Below are 27,735 nucleotides of genomic sequence, written 5' to 3'. Positions count from 1 at the left end.
AAGTGATCAGTAACATTCCAACCAACAAGCAAGTTTTAATTAAGATTTGGCCCCATGAAAATTGCTTGAAAGGTCTTTGAAACACTTTCTGTATATGGAATATGCAAATCTGATAAGAAAGAATGGAAAAGAAGTTGGCTTGACCATAGTCTGTATTGATTATTATCCTTCCATTCAGTCCCAATATGCTTTCTGCTATTTTGTTTAAGGTAAAACTTCAGATTTTTTTATCTTCTTTTCTATAAGTTCTATTGCATGTACTCCAAACTCTCTTTAATGAGTCCTTGAAAAGAACTGAGTCACCTTTTATTTTAAGAATCAGCTTAAAATAAAAGCAATGGCTATTTGTATAATATCATTATAGGAAATCATTAACATTTTGGGAGCTGAATTATTCAAGTGTCAGTGAACCAGAACATTTTCCTAGACACCAAGGTGATGTGCCCATACAACCCAATTTAGCAGGCTGCACAGTGTGTAACATACCAAGGATTCCTTTAGCATCTTTTCATCGCTGGAATACACATCAGTCCTGTTCTCAGAATTCATCAGTGACTTCCTGTCTGCTTCACAGTCTTGTAAAGAAATCTCTTTCCTAACTCTTAAGATCCTTTGTTGTTGTTTCTTATTCCAAACTTTGACCCCTTGCCCACGTCATTTTCCATTTTTCATCCAATTTTCTATGAACTTCAGATACAATCTCCTTTTGGTGTCTGTCTCTCTGTGTGTGTCTGTCTTTCTCTCTCTGTGTTTTTCTGTGTCTCTGTCATTTTCTATCTCTCTGTCTCTCTCCTCTCTGAGTGTCTCTCTGTTTATATGTCTCTGTCTCTCTACACACACATACACACACACACACACACACACACACACACACACACTTACACACTTGAGCCCCTTAAGACACAGTCTTGTGTTATCCCTTTCTTTTTCATCTGTGGAAGAATCATTCTCTTCACTTGACCTTATGTCTGTCCTTTTATGCCCATATGACTCTGTTGAGGTTCAGTCACTTTCCACAAGTAAAATCTCCCTACTCATTCACTCCATAAAAAAATCTAAACATTTGTTTCTCTAATTCCCTTATAGTCCCTTTACTCTCTTCAGCTCCCCATGGATGTAATTACCACCTCCTTACTAATTAACTCTATCCAATCCAATCACTATCTAAATGATACCTTGTATGTAACCTTGACTGTGTGTGTACTTGTCTGGACTGGCCTGTTTGAAGTCAGATTCTATGAGTGCAAGCAAAGTTATCCCATATTTTCAAGTAAAGGCAGCTTTACATTAGCACCAAATAGAGGCCATAGTACAAAGGGCTGATAGACTGGGACACTCTGTGGTAGTGTTCATGATCACACTTAGGGAGAAAATGTTCACTTAGCACTGGTTATCCCAAGGGTGTGGGGTTGTTGTTATTGAGACCTGTGATTTCATTGGTATAATCACCTCCAGTAATTCAGATGGACAGCCTGGCTATAACTGACAATCTTCTAGAGAGAGTTCCTTAGGGCATTGAAAAGCAGGGTAACTTCACCTCAGTCACTAGTGAGAGTCAGAAGTGGGATTTGAAACTTTTATTGTCCTTTGGATCTTAGATCTAATACTGATAAATTCAGCTCTGTCCCCTCAATTTATAGATTAGTAAACTGAGGCCCAGGGATTAATTAAACTAATTAATTAAACTGATTAATTACCTTGCCTAAATCTCAGAGACAGGATTGGAATCCGAGGATTCTAACTCTGTAGCCTGTGCTTTTACCACTGGACCACAGAAACTCCTAAGGTTTGTTTTTTGTCCCCAGATTCTTCTAGATTTACACACACTTTAGAGATCCAGGCTTAGATAGGAAACTGAAGGATTTAAATGTCCATCCGATTTACTCCACTCCACTGATTTAATATTATAATGTCATTTTAATGAGTTACTATCATCAGCATAATCAACATTGAAGCACTTACTCCATGATAAAGCCTCTATTCTGGTTAAGCATTGTGGAGGATACCATCTTGGAGCCCAGAATCTAGTCAGAAAAATAAGACAGGGAGAGATACAACTACAATCAAATGATTCAAAGCCAAAACTGCCAATTGCTAATTAAATTGTACAGTCCAACCTCTCAGAAAAGAGAAAAAGTTCACTAGAGTTTTGTTTTGTTTTTTCTTAGATTATTACCCATAGATGGAAAAGTACAAAGGGGGGAGAGATTAAGGAATTGAGAATATCATAGTTTATAAAAGCCACCAATAAATTAAGGTAGAAGGGGGAGAGACCAGGGCGGGAGACAGTTTTGAGGGAAGTTCAGGGTAGACTACAATCTTTATCCCATTTCAACCAGAGTGACGCAAATGTGAAACATAAGGTCTTGGTTCTTGGTTTTCTATTTTTAGATAATTTGGGGGGTTAGAGAGAAATCTAAACAAATTGGCTTGAGATGCCAGCCATTTGCACTGTGGCACCACTGTATAAGTAACATATAGACTTAATTACCAGAACTGTTTGCCAAGACAAACAAAACAGTGTCACTAGGACAAAATACTATATTTCCCAGCCTCAAATGCCCAAGAGGAGCTGCCTGTTTCCTAGGCAATGAATGACTACAAAGCACTTGGCCACGGAAAGAGAAAAAAAGGGAGTGTTTGTACTTTGCCAAACCCAAACCCTCTATCTTATTTACCCTGGACATTCCAGAAGCCTTCCCATGGTCGTTAAGGTATAGAGAAGGATCATGGTGAGAGATGGGCACTGCTATGGACTACAATTCAAAAGCCCAGGCCCAAAACAATCTTCCTCACCTGTCATTAGGTGTCCTGTTAATAGCCTCACTCCTCAGCCCTCTAAGAACAAGTTTACACTGTATAGGCAAAGTTAATGAACAGCCTGAGAGTCTTTCACTATGGTGGTACTTCCTTATGGTATAAGAAAGACAACATAAGTCGCAGTATTAGCTATGGCTCTAGAAAACATAGTGAGGAAGATAAGAGAGAAAGAGGTTTTCTTTTGGGTTTTTGTTTGTTTGTTTGTTTGTTTGTTTGTTTTTAAGATTTCACAATCCATAAACTGAAGTGAATCCTTACAATTATATTGCAAAAGCAGGATTCTCTAAAAATATCTGGGACTTCCAGGCTTTAGTTGTTACACAAAGTATTTCTCATGTGGTATTTTGGTGGTTGTGCTTACCAGGAAGTCAAGAAAGAGATCATTGCTTTAAAGAATGAATAAGTAAATATGTGTAGGATGCATAGATGATAAATGCCTCAGAAACTCCACTAGGATCTAGTTTCCACTTGTGCTTTGACGTTGGTTTTTTCCACTAAACTTAATCTTGATTTTTTTCCCACCTCTTCCTCTGCTACTGTGGTTTCTCAAATAGTTCTGGCGTATAGTGAAAAGAGTGCTGGCCTTAGAGTTGAGATAGGAGTTTGAGTTCTGGCTTTGACACTTTACTAGTTGTGTAATACTGACCAATGCATTTAATTTCCCTGAACCTCAATCTCCTTTTCTATAAAATGGGTATGATAATATTTACATTACCTACTTTATGGAGCTTTTGAGTTTTTATAAAATTCAAAGGACTATATAAATGTGAACTATTATTATTATTTTTATGAGAATTTATGTGCCCATGGTCTGGTTGTTTAACCAATATGAGTTTCTTTTTCTCCATTTGTAGAATGGAGATAATAATATTTATTCTCCCGACCCACAGTTATATTGTAAAGAACATTCTTTATAAGCCTTAAAGCACGCTATGCAGATAGGTTATTCATTTTCTCTAAAAATTTACTGATATGTTTTGTTTTTACTTTACAAACATTTACAGATTACTCCCACTCCATGAGATACTTCTTATAACAAAGTAAAACAGTTAACAGTAACCTCATCTAAAAGTACACACATCTGTAGTGCATACCCCCTATTTTTTTATTTTTAAAAAAGTAACAAATCTACTTTCTCTCCCACCTATCCCCATTTAATTAAAAAGGAGAAAAGAAAAAGAAAGTTACTTTAATATTTTTATATAGTCAAACAAAATAAACTCTCAATGGCTGTGTCTCATTCTGTACCCTAAATTCATCCTCTTTGGTGAATGGCATGTATCATAATTGGTCTTCTGGAATTGTGAGTAGTCATTATGTTGATCATGATTCTTACAGTTTTCAAAGGTTTTTATTTTTTAAAATGCTATTATTATATAAGTTGTTTTCTTGAATCTGCTCATTTCATTTTTCAATATACTAAAGCCCTCAAAAGTTCATCTTTAGAATATTGATAATAATTTTATTATTATAATAGTATAATATTTATTATTTATTATTATAATATCATGATATTTATTATTATTATAACTGATAATAATTTTACAATATATTGTTCTTTTGATTCTGCTAACTTTATTCTGCATCAATTCATATAGTTCTTTCTATGTCTTTTTAAAATCATCTTTTACTTAATTTCTTGTAGCATAGTAGTATTCTATTACATTCATATAACACAATTTATTATCCATTCCTCAATTAATAGGCTTTCTGTTTATTTCCATCTTTTGTGGTAACCCAATAATTTTATTTCAAATGAACTCACACATATGTCTTATCAGTTGCTGCCACAATGTGAAAGTTAATAGAATAACTGACAGGGAGTCAGAGTTGTCTGTTATGTCTAAAAAAGTTAATATCACAAATTTTGGTTTGGTCAGTTCTAAGTTGATTAGACATTCCATGATCTACCTCTTTGATAAAAGTGATGTCAGTAAAATAATATCAGTACAATAATAGAATTGTTATCATTCAAGTCAGAGCTTTGGTGGGTCTAGTGGGACTGTGGAAAATTTGTGCCAAATTTGTAAGCAGGGACTATGGATTTGTCTTGGCTCTAACATTTACTACTATACCATTGCATAACTTATTTAACTTCTCTGGATCTCACTTAGCTTATATGTAAAACGAAGGGGCTTGATTTGAACTAAATTATCCAGAAGGTCACTTCCAGATTGAAATCTCTTCCCCACCTCTATACTACTCCCATCCCCATCTCTTAAAATACTGTTTCCACAGCAATCAAACCAGGAGATGAATGTGCCATTAGGGTCTCTTCCCTCTGTCCAACAGTAGCATTTAGTGCAAAGCCCTCAGACTGAGACCCCCTTTATTATTTATTGCCAGAAACTTCATGGTAAGGAGTTGGCAGCCTAGCAGGTTCCTGATGTACTCTGCATTCAGAATAGTAGCTCAAAAGAAACTTGAGATGCACAAATTTAGAGACATCTCCATTCCAAGTGTTCATAAGAACTGTTTGTGCCTGACCTGTGGTAGAACCTTCCAGAGCTTGTATTCATCTGCTCAGCCACAGTTTGAAACACTATATGTTGGCCCCTACATAATGATGTCATTTTGGTCCTCTTTGAGTATGAAGGAGAGCAACCATTCTGTACTCAAGGAGACATTTCATTATTCTTCCATAAAGATGATTTCCCTTTAATAAATTTGAATGGTCACTTCTGATTTGACAGGGAACAGGCCAGTGGCGCAGGGATAGGATGGCAGAGCTTTGAGTAGGGTTGGTTTTCATTTTCATCTGTTACATGAGTGGGCTTAAACTAGATGATCTGTCAGGTCTTATCAAGGTGCACTTTGGTGATAGGTTCTGTTATGGTTCTTAATTATTTTCCAGTTCATTTCATTCATAGAATTAACCTGGATTGTCCTTTCCAAAATAAGGGGAGGGAGATATAAACTTCAGATCTCTTCCCCCTAAATAACCATCATTTCTCTGTGAAGTTGGAATTTCTTGCCCTTATGCATTATTCTCCCTTGATAATGAATCCCACAAAAGTTATGAATGTTTTGGGAATAAAGTTTGACTCCCAATAACATGTCATCTTGTTCATAAGGTAAAATACCCATTTACACTAGATAGACCTTCATCAGAACTTATCTTTTCCTCCCAAAGGCCAATCACAACCTACCATGATTTGTTATACATGTGTCTATGCTTAGGGTCTGTGTCTATCCTTAGCATCCTTGTCTTTGTCATGATGCTTGCAGTAAATTTTTAGAATTCATCTGCAAACATCTAGGTCAAGTTAAAATGCTTGGATCTCAATCAGCTTTCTGGTAGTTATACCTGACATGTTTTTGAATGGATTTGTCCTTGTAGGGATTGAGGCAAATTCTCCCTATGAAGCTGATAAATGAATGTTAGAGCTGAAGGGCACCAGAGAGACCATTCAAGACAAGGGAATTCCCTCACTGTTTTGAAGTTAGAAAAGACCTTAAGGATCATTCCATCCAAACCTTTTTTTTTTTTTTTTTAACAAATGAGAAAATGGAAGACCAAAGAAAGCTTAAGAGGAAGATCTGGGAACAAGAACCCAGGTCTCCCAAATGCTAGTTGGACACATCTTCCCTTATACCTTCCCTCTGACTTGTGCATGGAACACTTCTTTATTGCCAAAATAGCCATCTTTGGAAATAAGTTTCTACATGAAAAAGTCTATTTGAAATATAAGAATTGTTTGGAACACCTGAAACCTCTAAGCAAGCATCAGGATTGTATTTCAGTTTTTCTTTTTTGAAACTTGGAGTAGTAGTTCTATTCTTTATAGCCTGTGGCAGCAGCAGCATCAAGCCTCCTATCCTTACTAAGATCTTAATTATAGACGCAACTTATTTCATTGCTGTAGGGAAAGAACTTAGTTGCTCTGAGCCGCCTGTGTTTTGGTGTGGCAGGTGTAATCATGATGAGGTAATTTCATTTCAGGCCAAGGATTCTCATTTGTTTTCTTCTCCCTGAAGATTTTTTTTTTTTTTTGGTTGGAGAGTAGTACGATTGATGATCCACAATTCACAAATTCTTAAGAATACTATGATAATGATTATGCTTTCATGTTATAGGATTATATATTTAGAGCTAGAAAGGACATTTATAGCATAAGCCCTTCCATTTTTAAAGATGAGGAGACCCAGATCCAGAGTAGCTAAATGATGTGTCCAAAGTCACTCACATAAGTAGTGAGTAGCAATGCTATGATTCAGAATTGTCCTTCAACTCCACATCTCTCAATTCATGTCAATAAACATCACTTAAACCCCTACATGTACAGTGTGGGGCCCACATTGCTGGACCCAAAATATTCAAAAATAAAACAGCACAAAGATAAAACCACTCTTTTTAAAAATTTATTATTATAGCTTTTTATTTACCAGATATATGCATGGGTAATTTTACAGCACTGACAATTGCCAAGCCTTTTGTTCCAATTTTTCCCCTCCTTCTCCCCACCCCCTCCCCCAGATGGCAGGTTGACCAATACATGTTAAGGTCCCCACTCTTAATGAATTGATAATCTAATTGGAAGACTTGGGAGAGAGGAGAACAAGTACTCAGGTGAGTATAATGTAAGTTGCATAAATATGTTGAGGTCCAAATAGAATGAATAGTCTAAGATCCAAGGAAGAAAAAATCAGTTATGAATTTGGGGGAGGAGAATCAATTCAATAATTATTTATCAAGCTACTTACTGCTTGGGGAAAGGGCAGCATTGAAAAGGGAGTATTTTTGAAGGCTTCAGGTTTTTTTAATCATTATTTTATTAGGAGAGTGAAAGGTGTAATACGAAAAAAAAAAAAAAAAAAAAAAAGGATCCCTTGGAAGTCTTATCATAGTTTTTCCACAATTACTTTGAGTTGAAAATGTCAGCACTTAAACAAAATGACACTTCCTCTTCATATATTGAACCCCAACTAGTTCATATGAATACCACAAAATGCTAAGTAGTTATATCAGTTCAGATTATGGTTTTCTGCCCATAAAAACAACACTTCCTTGCTACCCATAGGTCTCTCAGTAGAATGATTATGACTACAGATCTTGTATAAATTTGGGACTGGCTCTTTAATAAAATGATGTAAGTAAAATAATATTATATTGCTTCATAATATCTTTGTATAAATATATATTCATGTGCAATCCTGCCCACACACCTACTCTTTGAACAATTTCTTTTTGAAGTTTTATCCCACTTCTCCACCTACCTTCTTCTTTCTCTCCTACTTTTGAGAAACAATGCCATATAAATATGGACTAGACCTTACTCCTTAGACACTGTAGTATTGCTAATAACTAGTAAGTTTATTTGCCTTCTCAGCCAAGTCTGTTATCTCCAAATGGGACTTTTATTTGGAATTGGTAATTTAGGTAGGATACTAAAAAGCAGGTTATTTCAGGAATGAAGAGTTTTGGCTCCATGTGAAGAAAAATGTTCTTACAATTAGAGCTGCCCCAATAAATGGGATATAAGTAATAAGTTTCTTGTCACTGGAAATATTCAAACAGGATTGACTACATGTCCATAATATAGCAGAGTATGGGGCATCTTGACTTCAAAGTTTTCATTCTAGCTAAACTAAATACACATGAGACCTGAAAAAATAGTCATTAAAATTTTGGACTATGAAAGGTCAGTAGTGACCTCAGAGTAGAGGTTCATAAACCTTAGGCAAAGGATAGATGGAAGTCTCATAACATTCAGGCTTTGCATAAGAAGATAAGCATCTATCTACAATATTAGCTGTTACTCACATGTGTTGGTTTTTGCTTAAGTGTATAAAGACAAAGTAAATTTTTTCTAATGGATTATAGACCCTTACTCCTCTTTAAATTAATCAAAGCTCTTTTTTCCAAGTACCTATACAGGCACTACAAGTATAGGGTGGTACACTGGTCTTTCAAGAAAGATGAATGGAAATGCTCCCAAACTACCCAATAATATTGACTTTTTTTTACCTCTATAAAATATACCTGTTTTCTAAGTGACTGGACCCTATTCCTTCACCACCATCTAATAGTGATTTCTCTTGCCAAAAAATACTACAATAGCAAATTATGATTGTCCCATTTTAACTCCCATTCTAATACTTAGATCCCTCAAAGTAGACCACAAGTCTTCCTAGTCTAAATCCCAGGAGAAGGCATTCACATAGGAAGAAAAATATAGGAAACATTCATTATTTTTTCTGCCTCTCCTCTCCTCTCCTTTCTTCTCCTCTCCTTTTCTTCCCTTCCCTTCCCTTCCCTTCCCTTCCTTTCCCTTCTCTTTCTGTCTGTCTGTCTCTCTGAATCTTTCTATATCTCTATTTTTCTCTCTATTGAGCATTCAGTTTCATGCTTCAAAATTCAAAAGCTTGATCTTTCTGGTAAGAGACAGAATCATTTCAGCATGTGAGCATTCCCATTTTTCTTCAGTCCTAAACCAAGGAGTTTAACAAATACCTTTGAATAGCCTTCTCTCTGAGTATAGGAGAGGGAAAAAGTTTCAGAGCTTAATTTTTGTTTTGTGGTTGAGTTTTTTTCTTTTTAATTTTAATACATTTTAAAAATTATATGTAAAAATAATATTTAACTTTCTTTTTTAAATTTTTGTATTTTCTCTTCTTCCCTTCCCTCCCCCATCCTTGAGAAGGCAAGCAATTTGATATAGATAATACATGTGCAGTCATGCAAAACATATTTCCATATTAGTCCATGTTGCAAAACAGATAAAAAAAAAGTATGCATCAATATGCATTCATAGCCTGCTTTTTAAAAAGCCTCTCCATAACTCCATAACTCAATAATTATTCCTTTAGAACTGTACCTATGATAATAGGCACTAGTATCTAAAAGGAGGGAACTAATATTTGAAACTCTACCCTTAAAGCCTTTTTAAGTAAAGAGTTCATTGCCTTCTGTTCTACTTTGGGATAGCTCTGTTAGGATTTTGCTTCTTCCATCAAGCAGATTTTCCTCTAGCTTCTTCCATTCAGAGGCCTTGGGGTCATCTTCAACTCATTACTATGACTCACCCTGATCCATTCTATTGCCTAATTTTTTTTGTTTCTACCTTCACAACATTTCTCAGACATCTTTCATCTATTAGTTCAGGATCTTATCACCTCTCCCCTGGACTGTTATTCCAACCTTCTAACAAATCTTCCTGTTTTAAGTCTCTCTCCATTTCCTATATTCACCCATCAAAGTGATTTTTCTAAAGGCATCGGTCTGTCCATATCATTTCCCTATCAGATGAGTGCTTAGTGGTTCTCTGTTACTTTCAAGATCAAATATAAACTCCTCTATTTGACATTCCAAGTGCTATTTAACTTGGTCCCATTCTATTTTTCCAGTCTCAGTAGGTAAGACCATTTTGCAAAAAAAAAAAAAAAAGAAAGAAAGAAAAAACATTATTACTCTCCTCCACATGCTTCATGGTCCAGTTCTTCTGGCCTTCTTGTTCTTTCTTGAAATTGAAACTCTTATTCCCTGTCTCTCTAACTTAATACTGGCTTGTGCCCAGTGCTTAGAATGCTCTGACACCTTTCCTCTTAGCTTCCTGACTTACTTCTCCTCAACTCAATTCCTACCTTCTACAGCAAGCCTTTTCTGGTCCCTTTTTTACTTCTTCTATTTACAATACTCTACCTTGATCTTCAATCTGAGATCATCTTTCATTTATTCTGTGTATATGTGTGTGTGCAGACACACACAAACACATACATATGTGCTATAAATATATATGTTAGTATATACCTAGCTATATTCTTGTCATGTTGTCCTTTCGGATGTAAGCTCCTTGAAGAAAGGAACAGTGTTTTCTGCCTTGTGTAGTGTTCCCATTGCTTAGCAAGGTGCCTGACACACAGTAAGATCTTTATAAATTAATACTTGTTGAATATCTAAAACATATCTGAGGTGTTGTCATAAAGAAATATTGTGGTCCATGCTAAAAGATCACAAAGCTTGAGAATCTCTTGACAGAGAACTAGTGTGGCCTAGATGTGTGGAATGAGACATATAATTTCAAATATGGTCAATGTTTTGATTTATTTTGCTTGACTGGACCTGTTTGTTAGCATAGAAGGTTCTGTAAGGAGAAGAGAGATCAGTTGGGAATGGCAGTGATATGAAAAGAAAAAAAGGAAAGAGTATCGATAAAACATTTTTAAAGACCTATAGGAGCCCTGTAGTCAGGAGGACCTGAGTTCAAATGTGGCCTCAGACACTTAACACTCCCTAACTATGTGACCCTGGGCAAGTCACTTAATCCTAATTGTCTCAGGAAAAAAAAAAAAAAAAGACCTATAGGAAAGCAGGGATCTGGGGCTCAAGTGATAAAATCCAAAGAAAGAACTGATAGGTATGAAAACATCCACTTAGATACTCATTAAGGCTATAAGGAGAAAGTATAATTGAGAAACTGAAACTAGTCTAGATGACAAAGGAATTTTGGTAAGAAAATGTTGGCTGATAATGCATAATGTCAGTTCAGAGAAAGATGCTGGGGCTTAAGCTCAAAATGACAATTGGGTGCAGTGGAGAGAATACTGGACTAGCAGTCAGGAGTCCCCAAAATTAAGCTCAGTTCTAATATTCTACCTGTTTGAGTCTTAGTTTTTTCATCTGAAAAATAAGATAATTCACTTTGTATAATCCACCTCCTAGGATTGTTGTGGAGAAAGTGTTTTGTAAACCTTACTCAAATGAATCTAAAACCTCATCCATGGGCATATGCCTTCCAACATGGAAAATCACAAACCACTCATGTCCATTCCAATTATCCCATGAATTTGTCTTAGGGCAGAGAAATGTTGTGCTGGTGCTCTTCCTCTTGTTCTCTAGAGACCCCACAGATTTCAAGGAAGCATGCAGACTGTCTATTAGTAATCTCTTGTCCTTGCCAAATGCTCCACCCATCTTTATCAGGAGTGTATTTCAATGGTAACATCCTTTAAACCTTTAAAGAACTATTAAAATGAATTATGTGATTACAGTCCTATCCCTACAATTTTAGGTTTTGATTTCAATCATGAAATACAAAATATGTTTCATGATTATAATCAAATATTAACTTCAAAACATTTGAATATAAATACATTCATATTCCTTTTTTTTTTTTTTAAGTCAGGAAAGAGGCAGCTAGAGGGTGCAATGGTTAGAGAGAAAGTCAGGAAATCTGGGTTGGAATCTTGAGTCTAGCACTTGCTTTGTGTCATTTAACCTCTTGAAGTCTCAGTTTCCCCATCTATAAAATGGGAATAATCTGCCTCAATAGATCTGTCTTTGAAAAGTTATTAACATGACATTTTATGAACCTATAATATCAATGATCATTGTAATCATCAGATAATAATTTATCTGCTTTCCACCAGCTTTAAAAGGACAAATACCTCAAAAACTATGACTTTTTTGAATATCTTCAGCTAAAAGAACCTAATATGAATATGAACATACGGACACATACATATAGATTACACATTTCAAATAATTATCTAGAGTATGAATACTTTTTTGTTGAAATTAGATAATACCATTTATTTCAGAGGTAATATTTAAGACTAAATGAGAAAGAAATACAGTAAAAAAGAGCTGCAGCTCTCATAACATTTTTTAGTAACAGTAGTAAAAATGCTTCCACTTCTCCCCCTTTACATGTACAGACATTTACACTAAAGTATAATCACCCTTGAACCACTTCCTGATTTCTCTAGTGATTGAACATTCCTTTTTGAGTGTCCTTTTAAATGGGACATTCTTGTTGAATGTTGCATGAATGAATGAAGGAATGAATAAATGGTGGAAGGGAAGGACTGAGGGAGAGAAGGAACTATGTCTTTGTCTTTCTCCTTCTATCCCAATTAGTCCAAACCCCATTTTCCTAAATTGGAGTCATATTTAAAAAGTCAAGAAATGCGCCAGCACTGATGTCTTGGCAAGGATTCCTGGGTTATAAAAATAGATCAAAAATAGGAAGAGGAAGAGGTCTTGTCACAAAGCCTGGTCACTGGTGATGCTATCAGTATGTGGCTACAGCTGATTTGGAGAGACGCCTCACTCCTTTGTTTCTCAGTTCTCTAGAAGGAGTAGTTTATGTGATCATGGAAATTACAAATCACACCTTCCCTGCTTGAAAGAACATATGATTGTCCTGGCTTGAAACCTCTAAACTCACCCTGCTTTATGATAGCTAAGTAGGGAAGGACCCAACCCCCCCAAAAAAAGGTAATCACATGTCCTAGGGTTATAGTTCCCTATGAGAAACTGGCATTTTCCTGGTTCCCTCTGAGAGCTTGCCTCTGGTAGGTAGCTTGGGAACCAGGAAAATAGAAGAATCTAAACACCCCCTTACCTCAAATTGCTTCTCAGAAGGAAAGAGAGAGAGATCTTTTAAAGGGGTCATTGTATTTAATCTCCAAGTTGGCTAGCTCCTATTTTTTTTTCTTTCCTGTTTGCTCTGTGATTGTATACGCTTAGTGCAGTCTTCTTACCTACGTCATTCTCAGTTTATTTTATTAGGAAGGGCTGGATACTTTCCTGCCTGATCTCCCTTTGTTTTGCCTTCTCCTCGTTTAAGACCTCTGGGACCTTCGTTTTTACAATGGGTCAGTTATCTCATCATTCCCACTGAGCTCCCTATCCAGACTGGTTATCTGTGTAAAGAATGGGGGAGAACATGGGGGAGAACATGGGGGAGAACATGGGGGAGAATACTCCAAATTTTTCTAATTTATTTCTTAAAACAAATTCTACACTGAATCCAGCTAGAAGCAAAATCTCCCTATTTCTCCTGTACTAGGAAATTAGATATAAGGATCCTGATGAACAGAACTCATGGCCTTTAGGGCTGTTTTCCAAACCTCAGCTAATTTTAGTTTTTGTCCTGACATATCTTGAACTCCCCATTAAAGCTGAGTTTTATGAACATACTACATTCCACTTCTGTGCCTCAGAGTGGCAGCTCTGGTTTATTTTGCCAAATTGGAAAGTTTTCAAGTCTGGTCTAGTCAATAGGCTGAGGACCATATGCCTTCAAAGACCAATCTAGCTAAGTTTAGATAAGTTTACCACCAGGTTGGCCACAAAGTAACAGATTTTGGGGATATAACAACTCTCGAAATCTTTCACCAAACCACGTCAATGAAGTGAAAAGATATACTACTGAAATCATAAATTCTTGTGGTATCTTAATGGTTATAGGTAGTAGCATTAGATTAATCATTTGATGGAAACATTTCTGAAATTCAGTCAGACATGTATTTATTAAGCACTTATCATGTGCTAGACATTGCAATAGAAATACAATTAGAAAGCAGTCTCAGCCCTCGAGGAGCTTACATCATAAAGGAAGCTGAAGGAGTTGGAGATAGAGAAACAAAGGTGCCTATTGGGGAAGGAGGAGAACAAGAAATGGCAGAGAAAGTTTGGAGGGTATCCAAGAAAAAAATATGATGTAGCTGGCATGGGATACCCATATGGAGATTTTTGGGTAGAGACATTCAGTCCAAGAGAGAGGCAGCAGGGACAGAAGGTACTTTCTATGAATTCAAGGGATAGAGTGAGTTAACTGGATAAAGTTCGGGGAGCATGATAGAGAAAGAATGTTCAATAAAACTTCACCCTTTGACTAGGAAAAAAGAAAAGAAAGAATAGAGTGTAGCTAGAGAGAAATGAGATGATTTGGAGCAATTTTCTTTAGAAAATGTGATATAGTCTTCTAAGAACATTGGACCTTGATCATGGACAGTTCCTTTGACCTTCCCACATTCCAGCTTACTTGGATACATCTTTCTTCCTCAATGATCAAAAGCATCTTGAGAGCAGTGATTAGCATTTCATCTCTGTCTCTAGAAACACCATATCTTGTACCTAGAAGGCATTTAGGAACTCATCAACATAGACAGAAGAGAACTTTGAGATCATCCAAATTCTTCGTTTTAATCTTGAGGAAACTGAGGCATAGAGTGGCAAAATACCCTGTCCAAAGTCCAAGGTCAGCAAGCAGTAAAGCTAAGACTTTAATAAATGTTTATTAAATCAAATTGTGGAATATTGGAAAGAAGCTAGACTGATTTTGGGGTCTTCATTGACAAGTCATTTCAGCTGACCCAGCTGCCACTTGGAATTCTCTCTGATCCTAAGGTTTTAGGTCTAAATATACTGTGATCTTTTCCTTCTCTTGCTTAGCTTCTGGGCACCTAACTCCCTTGGACTAATGATATGATTATAGAATTAGTATTGATATCTTATCTCATATTTATTTATTATATGTCTTGGCCTTCCCAGCTCTAGAGATAAATTTCCTCTTTCAAAAGAATAGGTTTGAATAGAGAAGCCCCCAATGTTTTGAGATTGCTTTGAGATAGACTGGCAACTTATGATTGTAATGGAATCCTATTTTTTTGACCAAATATTTAAACTAAATTTTATTTTATTTTATTTTAAAGCTTTTTATTTTCAAAACATATGGATAATTTTTCAACATTGACCCTTGCATAGCCTTGTGTTCCACATTTTCTTCCCTCCACCCTCTCCCCTAGATAGCAAACAATCTAACATATGTTATACATGTTAAAATATATGTTAAATCTAATATATGTAAACATGGTTATACAATTATCTTGCTGCATAAGAAAAATCAGATCAAAAAGAAAATGAGTAAGAAAACAAAATGCAAGTGAACAAAACAAAAAAGAGTGAGAATGCTATATTGTGATCCACCCTCAATTTCCACAGTCCTCTCTCTGGGTGTAGATGGCTCTCATCATCACAAGATCATTGGAACTGACCTCAGTCATCTCATTTTTGGAAAGAACTACATCCATCAGAATTGATCAATTTATAATCTTATTGTTGCCATGTATGATGATCTCCAGGTTCTGCTCAGTTCATTGAGCATAAGTTCATGTAAGTCTCTCCAGACCTCTCTAAAATCAAGCTGCTAATTGTTTCTTATAGAACAATAATATAGAATCATATCTTTAAACTAAAGGTGAGAGTAACAAGGTTATGACCATTGGAATGAACTCTAGCTTTAGCAGTCTTATATGTCTTCCCCAAAGCTTTAAATGAAGGTAGTTCCTTATATGCTCCCTTGGATTCTCTGAAGATGATTTGGTTGTGAATTCACTCACCCCTTGGTTATGAATGACATTTTACTCTTCTGATCTCTGATCATTTAACAGATAGCCTTCCTTAGTTACTGAAGGAGTGGACTGTATGACCATCAGAGGAAAGACATCTCTCCTCTGTAAGCCTTAGTTTCCTTATTTTCACTATCAGAGAGGTGAGGATTTATCTCCTCTCCATCTCAGAGAAGTCCTTGACTGTCATCAGTGGAATGTCATTTTCTTTATTCCCTTTTTGGAGTTTATGTGACAAGTCATTGCTTGTAGTTGTTATGATGGGGCCAAGGGAGTATAAGACAGAGTCTGTGTACAGTTGAATTATATGGTGGGTAAGAGATCTCAGTGGTTGCTAAATGGATTAAATTGAACAAAATGGAAACCACAGACAGAAACTGTTAAATAAGTATGGAGATAGGGGAGCTAAAATAGAAGCTAAGACACTGTGGAGAAAGTCCTGGACTTTGGATCTAAGAATCTAAGATTTAGAATTTGAAGATATCTGATATAACTCTTTCATTTTACAGATTAAAAAAAAACAAAACTAATAAGTAAAGTGAGCCACTTGAGTTCACACAGTAAATAATAATGATCATTGTAATAATGATTTACATAGCACTCTTATGACACAAGCATTGTACTAAGCACTTCACAACTGTTATATCATTTGATCCCCACAGGAACCCTGGAAGGTAAATAGTATAAACTATTATTACCCACATTTTACAGATAAAGAAATTGAGGGTTCAAAGGTTAGGTAACTTGCCCTGGCTCACATAGCTAGTAAATATCTGAGGCTGGGCTTGAACTCCAGTTTTCCTGACTCCAGGCCTGATTCTATCTGATCCTAAGGTTGACCTGCTGGTCTATCTATTGCCCACTTAGCTGCCTTATAGGTTTGAGGCTGGCTCCATCACTGACTAGTGGTATGATTCTTGGGCAAATTTCTCCTTCTGAATCAGGTTCATGTCTACATCTATAAATTTAGGTTAGTGTTTGCTCTTGTGAGGGTTAAAAAAGATTTGTTTGTGAAACTTGCTTTGAACCCATAAAGCATTATCAGAATTGAAACTTTTATGACTACTGAACAACTTGAAGACTTATTATGTTGGTCATTATTAGCATATATGACATATTGACGTTATTTCATAATGGAGTCCCAGCCAAGAGGAATCCTAGTAAGTCTTAAAAGTCAATAAGGACTGGACCATTTGTTTTTATTAACATCAATCAAACCTACAGCTAAAAAAGTCCCAGTACCAATATAGAAAGTTGGACTGATTACAGAGGAATCAATGGAGCAAAGGGAAATCCCAGATTTAGAAAGTTTAACAACTCTGCCTTCCCACCCCACCCTCAAAAAAATAAAATAAAAGGAAAGGAAAGGGACAAAGGGGCCCTTTCAGTGGGAGGTCTTAAGTGGTTTGGGCTTTTGGGCTTGGTTTAATCAGTATCATCCCTTCCAGCAAGTGACTTAGACATTTCAATCTCCTTGTCTTTGTTCATTTTCTGTACCCATCCTTTGAGACTCAGCTCAAATCCTGGAGCCTTCTCTGAGCCACATTACATGGGTTCAAATGACTAAGAACTCTACTTGCTATATGTGTGATTCTGGGCACATCTTTTAACCTCACGGACTCTCAGTTTCTTCATTTGTAAAAGTGATGATCTCTGAGGTTTCCTTTGGTCTTAAATCCATGATTCTTTGACCTCTGGAATGATCAACTATGTTTGAACTAGAGCAACCATTGTGGTCACTAATAATAATTAAAATATGCATCCTAATATATATTGGCAAAAGCGACTGATAAATAATAATAATAACCAATATTTATATAGAACTTAGATGTGTGAGGTACTGTGTTTAGCACTTTACAATTATTGTCTCATTTGATCCTACAACAATTCTGGGAGTAAAGTGCTATTATTATTACCATTTTACAGTTGAGGAACCTGAGGCAGACAAAAGATAATGACTTGTACAATTATTAATTAGTTATCCAAAGGAGGATTTGAATTCAGATCTTCCCGACTTCAGACCTGGCACTCCATCTACTATACCACCTATATTCCCCTAAGTAAAACATTTATTTGATGAGTTATTGTACTAAATGTTACTGGTTCTTTGGGTCTGTGACGTTTGCCACGAACAGTACCTGGATTTGTCTTAGTAACATTCAGTGATGGCCATAGGCTGTTCTACCCTGGGGACTGCTATACTTTCTTAACTAAGAATATTCATCAGTGTATGAATAGGTGTCATGCTGCTGCAAAGATCCCTGGTGGGAATCCCCATCAAGCATAACTCTAAATACTAATCTCTGCAGGCAGTGGGGAAGACTGCTGTGAAATAATGGACAACCAATTAGGATAACTCACCCGATGGTGCCTCAGTTAGCATTGACAATGGGAATGGGAAAGTATTTTGCAAAGAAGCTGCATTTGAGGAAGGTCCAGGAAGCAAGCATTCACATGCTGTTTACCAGGTGGTGAGAAGGTTACTGGGACAGAGACAATAAACCACCAAGAATGACTTTCACATGGGAATTTCTATCTGCTTCTAATCGCTCATGGTTCAGTGCTTCATTCAGTTCTGCCCGTTGTTCCATTGAATTGACCCAACTCTAAAGAGCATTTCGTTTATTTGTTCTGAGCTATGCTGTTGTCTCCGGTCTTCCAACTGTCTTGAGTTTCTCTATTTTCTCTTCTTTAGAGCCAATAGAATTACCAGTTCTTATCCCTCAGCCCTGAAAAAACTGGAAAGGAGTTCCATTACTTGTGATTTCACCTCTGATGCTTCTATACTGATCATTCCCAATTGTTGAATAACTAAAGAGAGGAGAACAGAAATAGGCTCCTATATATGCAAGGTGGAGCTCTTGGGGCCACATACTATGAAATCAAAGGACCATGTTCTCATTTTGAGCAATTAATTAAACTCATTCCAGTATATCTAGGAAGCTAAGAGAGGGAGGAAAAAGAAGGGGAGGTAGGTGTTCTGACATTGTCAGCACTTTCCTTAAACAAGGATAGGATTCTCCATAATTTTCTTCTTATGTAGCCTTTAATTATTGTAAGGAAAAGGCTGAAACTTTCTATCAGTGTCACTATATATGCTAAATAAAATCTTGATCTTCATATAAAACACAATCACTTCTCTATCCTTTATGTTCCTTTTGCAGCTCATGTTGGGGCAGCTATGTTGTATAATGGATAGATCAAATACTAGACTTGGAGTCAGGATAACTTAAGTTAAAACTGCTTCAGATGTTTATTAATTTTGTGATCAATCTCAATCTCTTCATCCATTAATAGGAATAAAAATACTTCCTACTTCAAATTAAATGTGCATATGTATGCAGCTTTTGTAAAGCATAAATTCTAAAGGAGAAGGAGTACTAGTTCTATTTCTACTAGTAATGGTGGTGATAGTGGTGATGGTGATGGTGGTGATGGAGTGTGGTAGTAGTAATAGACATTGAGGCTTATCTGAATTTTCATAACTAGAATCATTCTGCCTCATTCTTGGCCAATAGCAAGATACCTGAGATCTGACTCTTTCCCTCCCATCTCCATATAACTCCACTGTTTAAGAGGAGCTGGACTAGCAACAATGGAATCAAGTTTTTTATGGTAATCATCTTTCTATACCATTTGGAGAAGAGCACTCCCTCACTTAGGTATTGCTAATAGTTCAGATAAGAGCTTGGAACTCTCAGTGCTTGGAGCATTGAAAATATCTCCACTTTTGTGACTTGATCAGAGGAAAAAGAAAAAAAAATAGATTTGGGTAGGAAACTTCAAAAAGATAAAAATTATGGGATATTACATTAAAATTTTACACAGGGAATTTACAGTGAAAAGAGTGCTAGATTTGGAGTCAAATAGCTTAGCTCTGCAATTTAATTTTACTTTCTGTGTGAACTAGGGGCAAGTAATTTAACCTTTCTTTTAAAAAAAGGTGTCTTTATGTAATACATTCAAAATGATCAAAAATATAAAAATAGAAAGGGTGAGAGGAAGGGGGAGCTGAACTATATGATGGTTGATGTCCCATTTAGCACTACACATATCATTCCAAAAGATAAAGATATGAACAACAGCAGACAGAAAACTCACTCGTTGTGGATAGCTTCCAACATAATCTCATCCAACAAGTATTTATTAAGAGCATATTCTGTACAAAACTAAAAATAATTTCTGCCCTTGATAAGCTTACATTCTACACTTCTATAATTGGAAAGGGAAAAGTCAATTCACTTTCTCTAGCAAATCAATAATCTTTTCAAGAATCAATATTCATCATTACAACGACGTTAATTACATTCAAATATTTCAGCTGACTTACTCAAAATATTATTTTTAGTTTTCAAATGTAGGCAATAAATATATGATTGACTCTGCCTTCCTTGTGCACCAGGAAATGGCAGGCATGTGGTAATGGCTGCCAGCATGCTGGGAAACATCACTGGAGCCAAGAAATGAAATGTTTGGAGCCTTTGAAAGGATTCCAAAAATGTCAGCACAAAGTTCCTGCCTCTTTTCTGTTGAATGCCCACTGTGCCTGTCTGTACTGAATGTGCCAGACAGGCCATCATACAGAGAAGGAGCAAGTGTTTATTGGTTCAATGAAAGGAGAAGCCACAGTCTTCCAAGCATCAATGGAGAGATTCAAATGATGGGCAAAAAAAAAAAAAAAAAAAAAGAAGAAGAAGAAGGAAGAAGAAGAAGAAGAAGAAGAAGAAGAAGAAGAAGAAGAAGAAGGAGGAGGAGGAGGAGGAGGAGGAGGAGGAGGAGGAGGAGGAGGAGGAGGAGGAGGAGGAGGAGGAGGAGGAGGAGGAGGAGGAGGAGGAGGAAGAAGAAGAAGAAGAAGAAGAAGAAGAAGAAGAAGAAGAAGAAGAAGAAGAAGAAGAAGAAGAAGAAGAAGAAGAAGAAGAAGAAGAAGAAGAAGGAAGAAGAAGAAGAAGAAGAAGAAAGAAGAAAGAAGAAAGAAGAAAGCAGCAGAAGGATTGTTTCATTCTTGTATGGAAAGAAAAATAATCTTTCTCTGAAGCATGATATGGTGAAAAGAGTATTGGATTTCAGATCAAAGGTCCAAATCTAGCTGTACTATTCACTATTCAACATTTGGGCAAATGACTTGACCTCTCTAAGCTTCTTTCTTCATTTATAGAATGAGGTGGTTGGATATTATGATCTCTAAGGCCTTTTTCAATTCTCCATCTATTATCCTGTCTACTATGAAATGACTAAGACAACTTTGACTCCTTACTAGTTATATAATCCTGGGCAAGGAACCTCTGCCTCAACGTCTTCCTTACCTGAAATGAGGATAATAATAAATGAGGGAGATAAATACCTCCCAGGATGGTGGTAAGGATAAAAAGAGATATTTGTAAAATGCTCTGCAAAATTTAAAGGGCTATATGAATGCTAGTTGTTATTATTTGCATAGCCACACAATACTTAATTATATGGATTTTTTATTATTTTTATTAATTTGTTGGTTGTCTATGGCTCTTTAGATATATCTTCAATAGCAATAAATAGGAAATCCAAGACCTTGGGGTATATGGATAATTGCATTCCAACACTAAATATAAATTATATTTGCATTATCTTTTGATTTGGATTATTTATGCCATTTCTACCCACTAAGCACTGGCTGTGCAATATGTCTAATAATACTCTAAAGCTCTTTTTCTTGACTGAATTTAAGAAAGAAGAAACAATTTCATGGCATAATCTACCGTCTTTCACTAAAATCCTACTCCATTGCCTCTTCCTGTTATAAAGGTATCCTTGGGATCTCAAAAAAATTGTCAGCAGAGCACAAACTCTGGCAGGCTCTACTTAACCAACTTAGAAAAGTTTCTGATTACAGCTTCAGCAATGAGTTACATGTACTCTCTCAGAGGACCAGCTAAGCTAAATTGAGAAGGCTTATCATTACCAGATTCATTACTGGGTAACGAATGAGTTTATAAAGTGACTGACAACTCACACAGATTTCAGCTAAAACATGATGGGATTGGGATTGATATTACTGAAGGGAGAACTTGTGCTAATGAAGTCCTAAATCCCTATAGCATTGGAATGAGTATAACCTACTAGTCCAAGAACCATCCAGCTTTCTGAGACTTGGCAAGGAGGCAGGCTAATGTCAGTTGTGTGATTGTTTATTATCTATTGTTCAAACTCTTCTTTCTAGGAAGGCTCCCCTTCCACAAGTGAATGAGTTTAAGTGTTAAAGAAATTAAGCCAATGTTCTAACATATATTTATTTTTGTTTTGCCTCCTTTCCTTCCTTTCTTCTACATAGAATCTCATGGCAAGAGCCTTGTATGACAATGTTCCCGAGTGTGCAGAAGAGTTGGCATTCCGCAAAGGAGATATACTGACTGTGATTGAGCAGAATACCGGTGGGCTGGAAGGATGGTGGCTCTGCTCATTACATGGAAGGCAAGGCATCGTCCCGGGCAACCGTGTGAAACTCTTGATTGGTCCACTGCAGGAGGGTTCTTCCAGTCATGACCAGTCCTCTTCTGGACTAATGCACCAGAGTTTTGGCTCACAGAAAGTCTATCAAGTACCCCACTCACAGGCTTCATCTCGGGATGCTGTCTATCAAGTACCACCATCCTACCAGAATCAGGGAATTTACCAAGTCCCTACAGGCCATGGTGCTGTAGAGCAAGATGTATACCAGGTGCCACCGTCAGTACAAAGAAGCATCGGTGGGACCAGTGCTTCCCATTTAAGTAAAAAGGTGAGTACTTTTCTTTCCTACAATTTACATTTGGAATATGAGACATGAAAATTTGGTACCATAAAGGCAGTAACCAGTACTGAACTATAGCTCATATACTCCTATTATAAACTGTTCACTGCCATTAAGCATCCCCTCAATTCTTTAGTAAATCAACGCCAAGTCTCATAGCTTGAATTGCTGTCAGACCTCTCCTACATCTCTCTTTTTTAATATTAGAAGGCACTATATACTGTGAGTTTCATCATGATGCCAAAAGAACCTGCCTAAAAAAATAATGATATAATAGAAAGTACATTGGACTTAGAGACAGAATGCCTGTGTGCAAATCTTAGTTCTTTTGCTTATTACCTGTGTGATCTTGGGTAACTGATTTTTAATCTCTACAGATCTCAGTTTATTTATCTGCAAAATCAATGAGTAAATACGTTAATTAATAAGGAGTTGAACTATAATTATAATTAAATACTTTGTTAAAGGTGGTAGGTGGCAAGAAAGTTTTACTGTATGATTTCTTTAAATATCAGTCTCCACTAGTGAAGATTTCAGTAATTGAAAAATACTCATTATTTCATGACTGCTTGTACTGACTTCACCAATCTGTTCTTTTTTCTTTTTCTTTTTTTTTGGTGGGAGTGAAGGGGCTGGCTTGGGATAGTGAGGGATGAAGGTGGCGACTGGACTTGTAAATTTAATTGGTAAAAGGAACTCTTCCTAATAAATATTGGAACCTGCTTAGTCTTAGAGAGTTGGTAAGAGTACTGAGGGTTAAATGACTGAAATTACATAATATACATCAGAAAGAGGATTGAATGTAAGTCTTCCATGACTCCGAGGATAACCCTCTAGCCAGCACTACATCATTCTGCCGCGTCTGTAACTTGGAATATTGTTTTCATAAGTTACAATACTCCCCCCCCCCCAAAAAAAAAAAAAATCATGAGCCCATGGCCAGCCTTCTGGTGATAAGTCTCTCTGAGCTTAGGCTGGTTCTCATATTGCAAGTGTTCACACACACGTAGTCTCTCAGAGGGCCCATAATCAAAGTTTTTCTGACTTGAGACCATCCAGAATTTATACTCTGCTGGTAGAGGTTTTGAGAAAACCATACTTAATCTCTGTGTCAGGAAGAAGCAACAGAATAGTATAGGAAAAGTGTGTTTATAATATGATTTTTATAATAATTATATAAAAAGAAGGACTTTTTATGATCTTACCAGTAGAAATTAAAGGTTCACCTGTATTTGAGTGATTGAGATAATCTTCAAGTTTAATACTGCCCAGGGAAATTGAGGACTGGATTCAGTGCTGTTCCTAGGTGTTTCCCTCAACTGAAAATCTAAAAATCAGGGGTTATGGTGTTTTTCCTAGAGCTCATAAATTTGGGTGGGAAAAATTGTTTTTAATTTAATTACTTTGACATTTTATAAAATATTATAGTAATTTGGTTTCCTTTGCATTTAAAATATGATTCTGGGAAGGGGCCTGTAAATTTTACCCAACTGCCCAAGAGATCCATGGCACACAAAAGGGAAAGATGTCCCAGCCTCAAGGGAATCCATGGCTAAAACCAAACCTTGTTTCAAGTGGGAATGACACAGTGGAAAGATATCCCCATAATTAAATGAATCTTCTTTTTCTTTGTGTCCTTTTGTTTGCATCTTAAAAATAGACCTAAGGGACTGGAATTGGTGTGGAACAGACAGGGAGCTTGGAACGGAAGCACTTGCTAGAAGGTGTGAGTGTTTAACTTTCATCACAGTTTATGTTGGCAGGAAGGTCAAATGTTTTCACTTTTTAGACCCAACCTTTTCAATTTCCAGACTTTGAAAAATATAAAACTTTAGAGAACCTATTTCCTGTTCACTTAGCATTCATTATATAAGGGGAAGGGAGTTGGAGCTGGGACAAAATGGTCTTTTGTCTAATTTCTTGTGGTATCCCTTTTCTAGCAATGTAGGCTGTCCTGGACTGATCATATTAATTTTCTTCCCCTTTACATATCTTGTCTCTCCCTGTTAGAATAGGAGCTCCTTGAAAGTAGTCACGGTTTCACATTTTCTCTTTGTATCCTCAGAGCTTGGGATAAATGTGCTTAATAAATCCTTTTTATTCATTCCTTCATTCTGAAAGCCTAATGTTTTCTTGCATTCATCCTAAGACGGGGAACAACCTTTTGGTGTGCTGGATGGCTAAGGCAGCTCTCCCTTGGGAAGGGGATAACAGTCTGTCTAGCTCCACCATTAGCAAAGCAACAGATGGGGTCACTAATAGGGACATCCCCCTCCCCATTGAGTTCCTGCCACTCCAGGTTGCAAGAATTGTGGATTAGAAGAATGGGAAAACCAGTAGCTAACTAAAACAAGCTCAAATGTCAGGACGACTTGCATCCAAACCTGCTTCTTCCCATGGTGTTAGCCAGTGTGTGACTCTCGCCTCAGTGGCCTGAGACTCTCCCACTCCCCTCATCATCCCACTCTAGCCCACACACATGTACACAGGAGGAGCTACCTTCCCTGGGTGGGAAGTTAGGATAGTTTGACTGTAAAAAATCCCTTTTAGTTTTCTATTGGCCTGCAGCTGTTCTGAAATTCTTGTCATCATCTCCCTGTGTGCAGGCTTATGACTCAGTATCTTTCTAATGGGTGGGGAAGCATACAAATGACTTAAGTGGAAGCACTAAGGAGGCAAACCCAGTGCATAGGGAATCAAAAGTTTTTTGTTGTGGTGGTTTTTAATTTTTTTCCCCCAGAATCTTCACTCTTTTTTGAGTGGGTTCAAGCAAGACTTTTATATTCTATACTTTTGTTTTCTCATCTGTAGGATGAGGATGAGTGGAAAGTGTATTATCCTGTCCCTCCATGACATGGTCCATAACAGTTCTTTTGAGGTAAAATTTGGGGAAAATGGGATTTTGTCCTAGAAAAAGAAAAAGAAAAACCCTCAATGTTACAAAGCAGGTTAAGGCTGTATGTGTCAATCTGAGGGTGTTTGTTTTGGGATTTTCTAGAGTTAGAGATCTACTGTTTCTAGGCTTCTGAACCTTTAGCCAGCCTGGTTTTTTTGGTGTTTTTTTTTTCCTATTAATGAGTCACTTTTTAATAGATTGTGTTTGTAGTCTGTTTATTATCAATCCTTTATTTAGTTTTAACAGGGGAACTCCAGCCCTGAACCCCACCCTCTATAGACACATCAACTCCCATTCATTGCTTATTAAGTCAGCATTTAGAGAAACAAATACCCTTTCCACCACAAAGAAAAGCAATAATTTTTTCCTCCCTCCCTAAAGTCAATTTTGAACTTGCTCCTCCTTACTCCACAATAATCTATGGATTATCAAACCCCATATAGCATGCCTAATGAGTACGTGGTTGTACTGTTAAGTATTATAATGATTTTATGTGGAGAATTATCAACTGTTATAGTCATAAAGAATCTCAAAGGTCCCCTATTTCAAAACTATCATTTTATAGATCATAATTATAAAAATAGATTTTAAGTGATTTGCCCATCCAATAGGCCATGGCAGAATTTGATCTAGTACATGTTTCCTAATTTTCAGTCTAGAGCTGTTTTCTGCTATATCATACTGCTTTAAACATCCTTTCTGGGATCCCCTGAACCTGAATAATACCAGAAACTTTAACTTTTATTTATTCTTTCTCTTCTGGGGGATTTTTTTTTTCCATTCTGGGCGTCCTTTGCTGCAAAGATCAGGTTCTTTTAAGCCATGACTGGATTGTGGGAGGCAAGGTCAAGTGTCTGTCTACTCATTTTTCTACCACACCACTTTCTTTCCACTAGTAAAGCTGGATTGCACCTAGCTTTGGTTATATCAAACTTATAGGAGTAAAGGTAGTCACTCAGTCAATAAGCATTTAGTAGGTACTGTGTTAAACAGGAGGGAATAAAAGGAAAAAAGCAAGAACAGACCCTGCCCCAGTAGAAGTTACATTCTAATGAAAGTAGGAGTAGGGAGGCAACATATATAAATTAAAATATATTAAGTAAATACAGAGTAGAGGGAATTATTATATTATATATTATATTATTATATTATAAGATGGCCTTAGAGAAATCCTGATTCTATCAAGCACAGTCCTGCTCATGTTACCTAGCATCCATCATGCATTTGACTCTCATAGTGTAACCTATTCAGCCTTGACTCAGAATTCTAGGACTCAACTTTGACAATTCAAGGTACCTCCAATAATGTCCCTGCCCATATTCTATGCCTTGTGGGTATGCCCAGCAGATAAGTTTCAGATAACATAGAACCTACCTGTGGACTCATTAGATGAATTGAGTTGGTAAGTTTTCTGACATGTAGGATGACCATGAGAGGGCAGGAGTCTAAGTGTTTCCTCTGAAGACCCACAATTTGACCATCAGTGTCTTTTCAGGAAAAGAAAGGATTAATGGGGCAAACTGAAATCATGATACTTATTTAATTCGAGTAGCATTAAGACTACTTATACACTATATTTTTTTAAACTTATATTTAGGAAGCCTGTTTCATTAAAGCATTTGTAGCTATAAAATCATGCAAATATCCTTAACCCATCTCAAATCCCTTGCACAAAGGTAAGGTATATTCTATTTTTGAGTGGGTATTCAGGAAAGGGCCCAGCTACATTCATTAGGGTCACATTACATCATCACTAAGGCCCTATTCCAATTGCCCAAAGTAAGAAAGAGACTGAGATTAACAGGATGTGATTCATGGATTGTAATTATGTTTTTCCCCAACTCCATACCTGAAAGGTAATCTTTGATTCCAAAAAAGCAGATTAGCCAGGAATGTCTGCACCTTCTTGGACACTGAGTCATTATGAGTTACACTTAGAGAAAGGAATCCCCAGCAAACCTTGCCAAAACTAGTGTCTGCTTGATAGGTGGAGGGCTTCCCTGATAGGATCTTGTGACTATTGAGAAATGAGGTTCTCCATTTAATTCCCTGGACCTTTTCTTAAAGGGAACTGAAATGAGTTCAGAACCTAACAGATGAACCAAAGTACGAAAACTGC

General features: G+C 36.7%; 1 protein-coding gene across 3 annotated transcripts in view; it reads left to right on the top strand.

Moving 5' to 3' along the window:
* The window catches only part of NEDD9 (neural precursor cell expressed, developmentally down-regulated 9), a 222,516-nt gene that overhangs the window by 170,196 nt on the left and 24,585 nt on the right, over positions 1-27,735 (top strand). For all 3 annotated transcript variants that reach the window (XM_074271672.1, XM_074271682.1, XM_074271662.1), the window contains one exon: positions 22,262-22,708. In XM_074271672.1, the coding sequence (XP_074127773.1) occupies positions 22,262-22,708 (447 nt within the window). The remainder of the gene's footprint in view (positions 1-22,261; positions 22,709-27,735) is intronic.

This window comes from Sminthopsis crassicaudata, chromosome 1, assembly GCF_048593235.1.
Source record: "Sminthopsis crassicaudata isolate SCR6 chromosome 1, ASM4859323v1, whole genome shotgun sequence".
Lineage (NCBI taxonomy): Eukaryota > Metazoa > Chordata > Mammalia > Dasyuromorphia > Dasyuridae > Sminthopsis > Sminthopsis crassicaudata.
The sequence above is the reverse complement of the archived record's forward strand: the minus strand, read 5'-3'. Positions and strand labels throughout refer to the sequence as shown.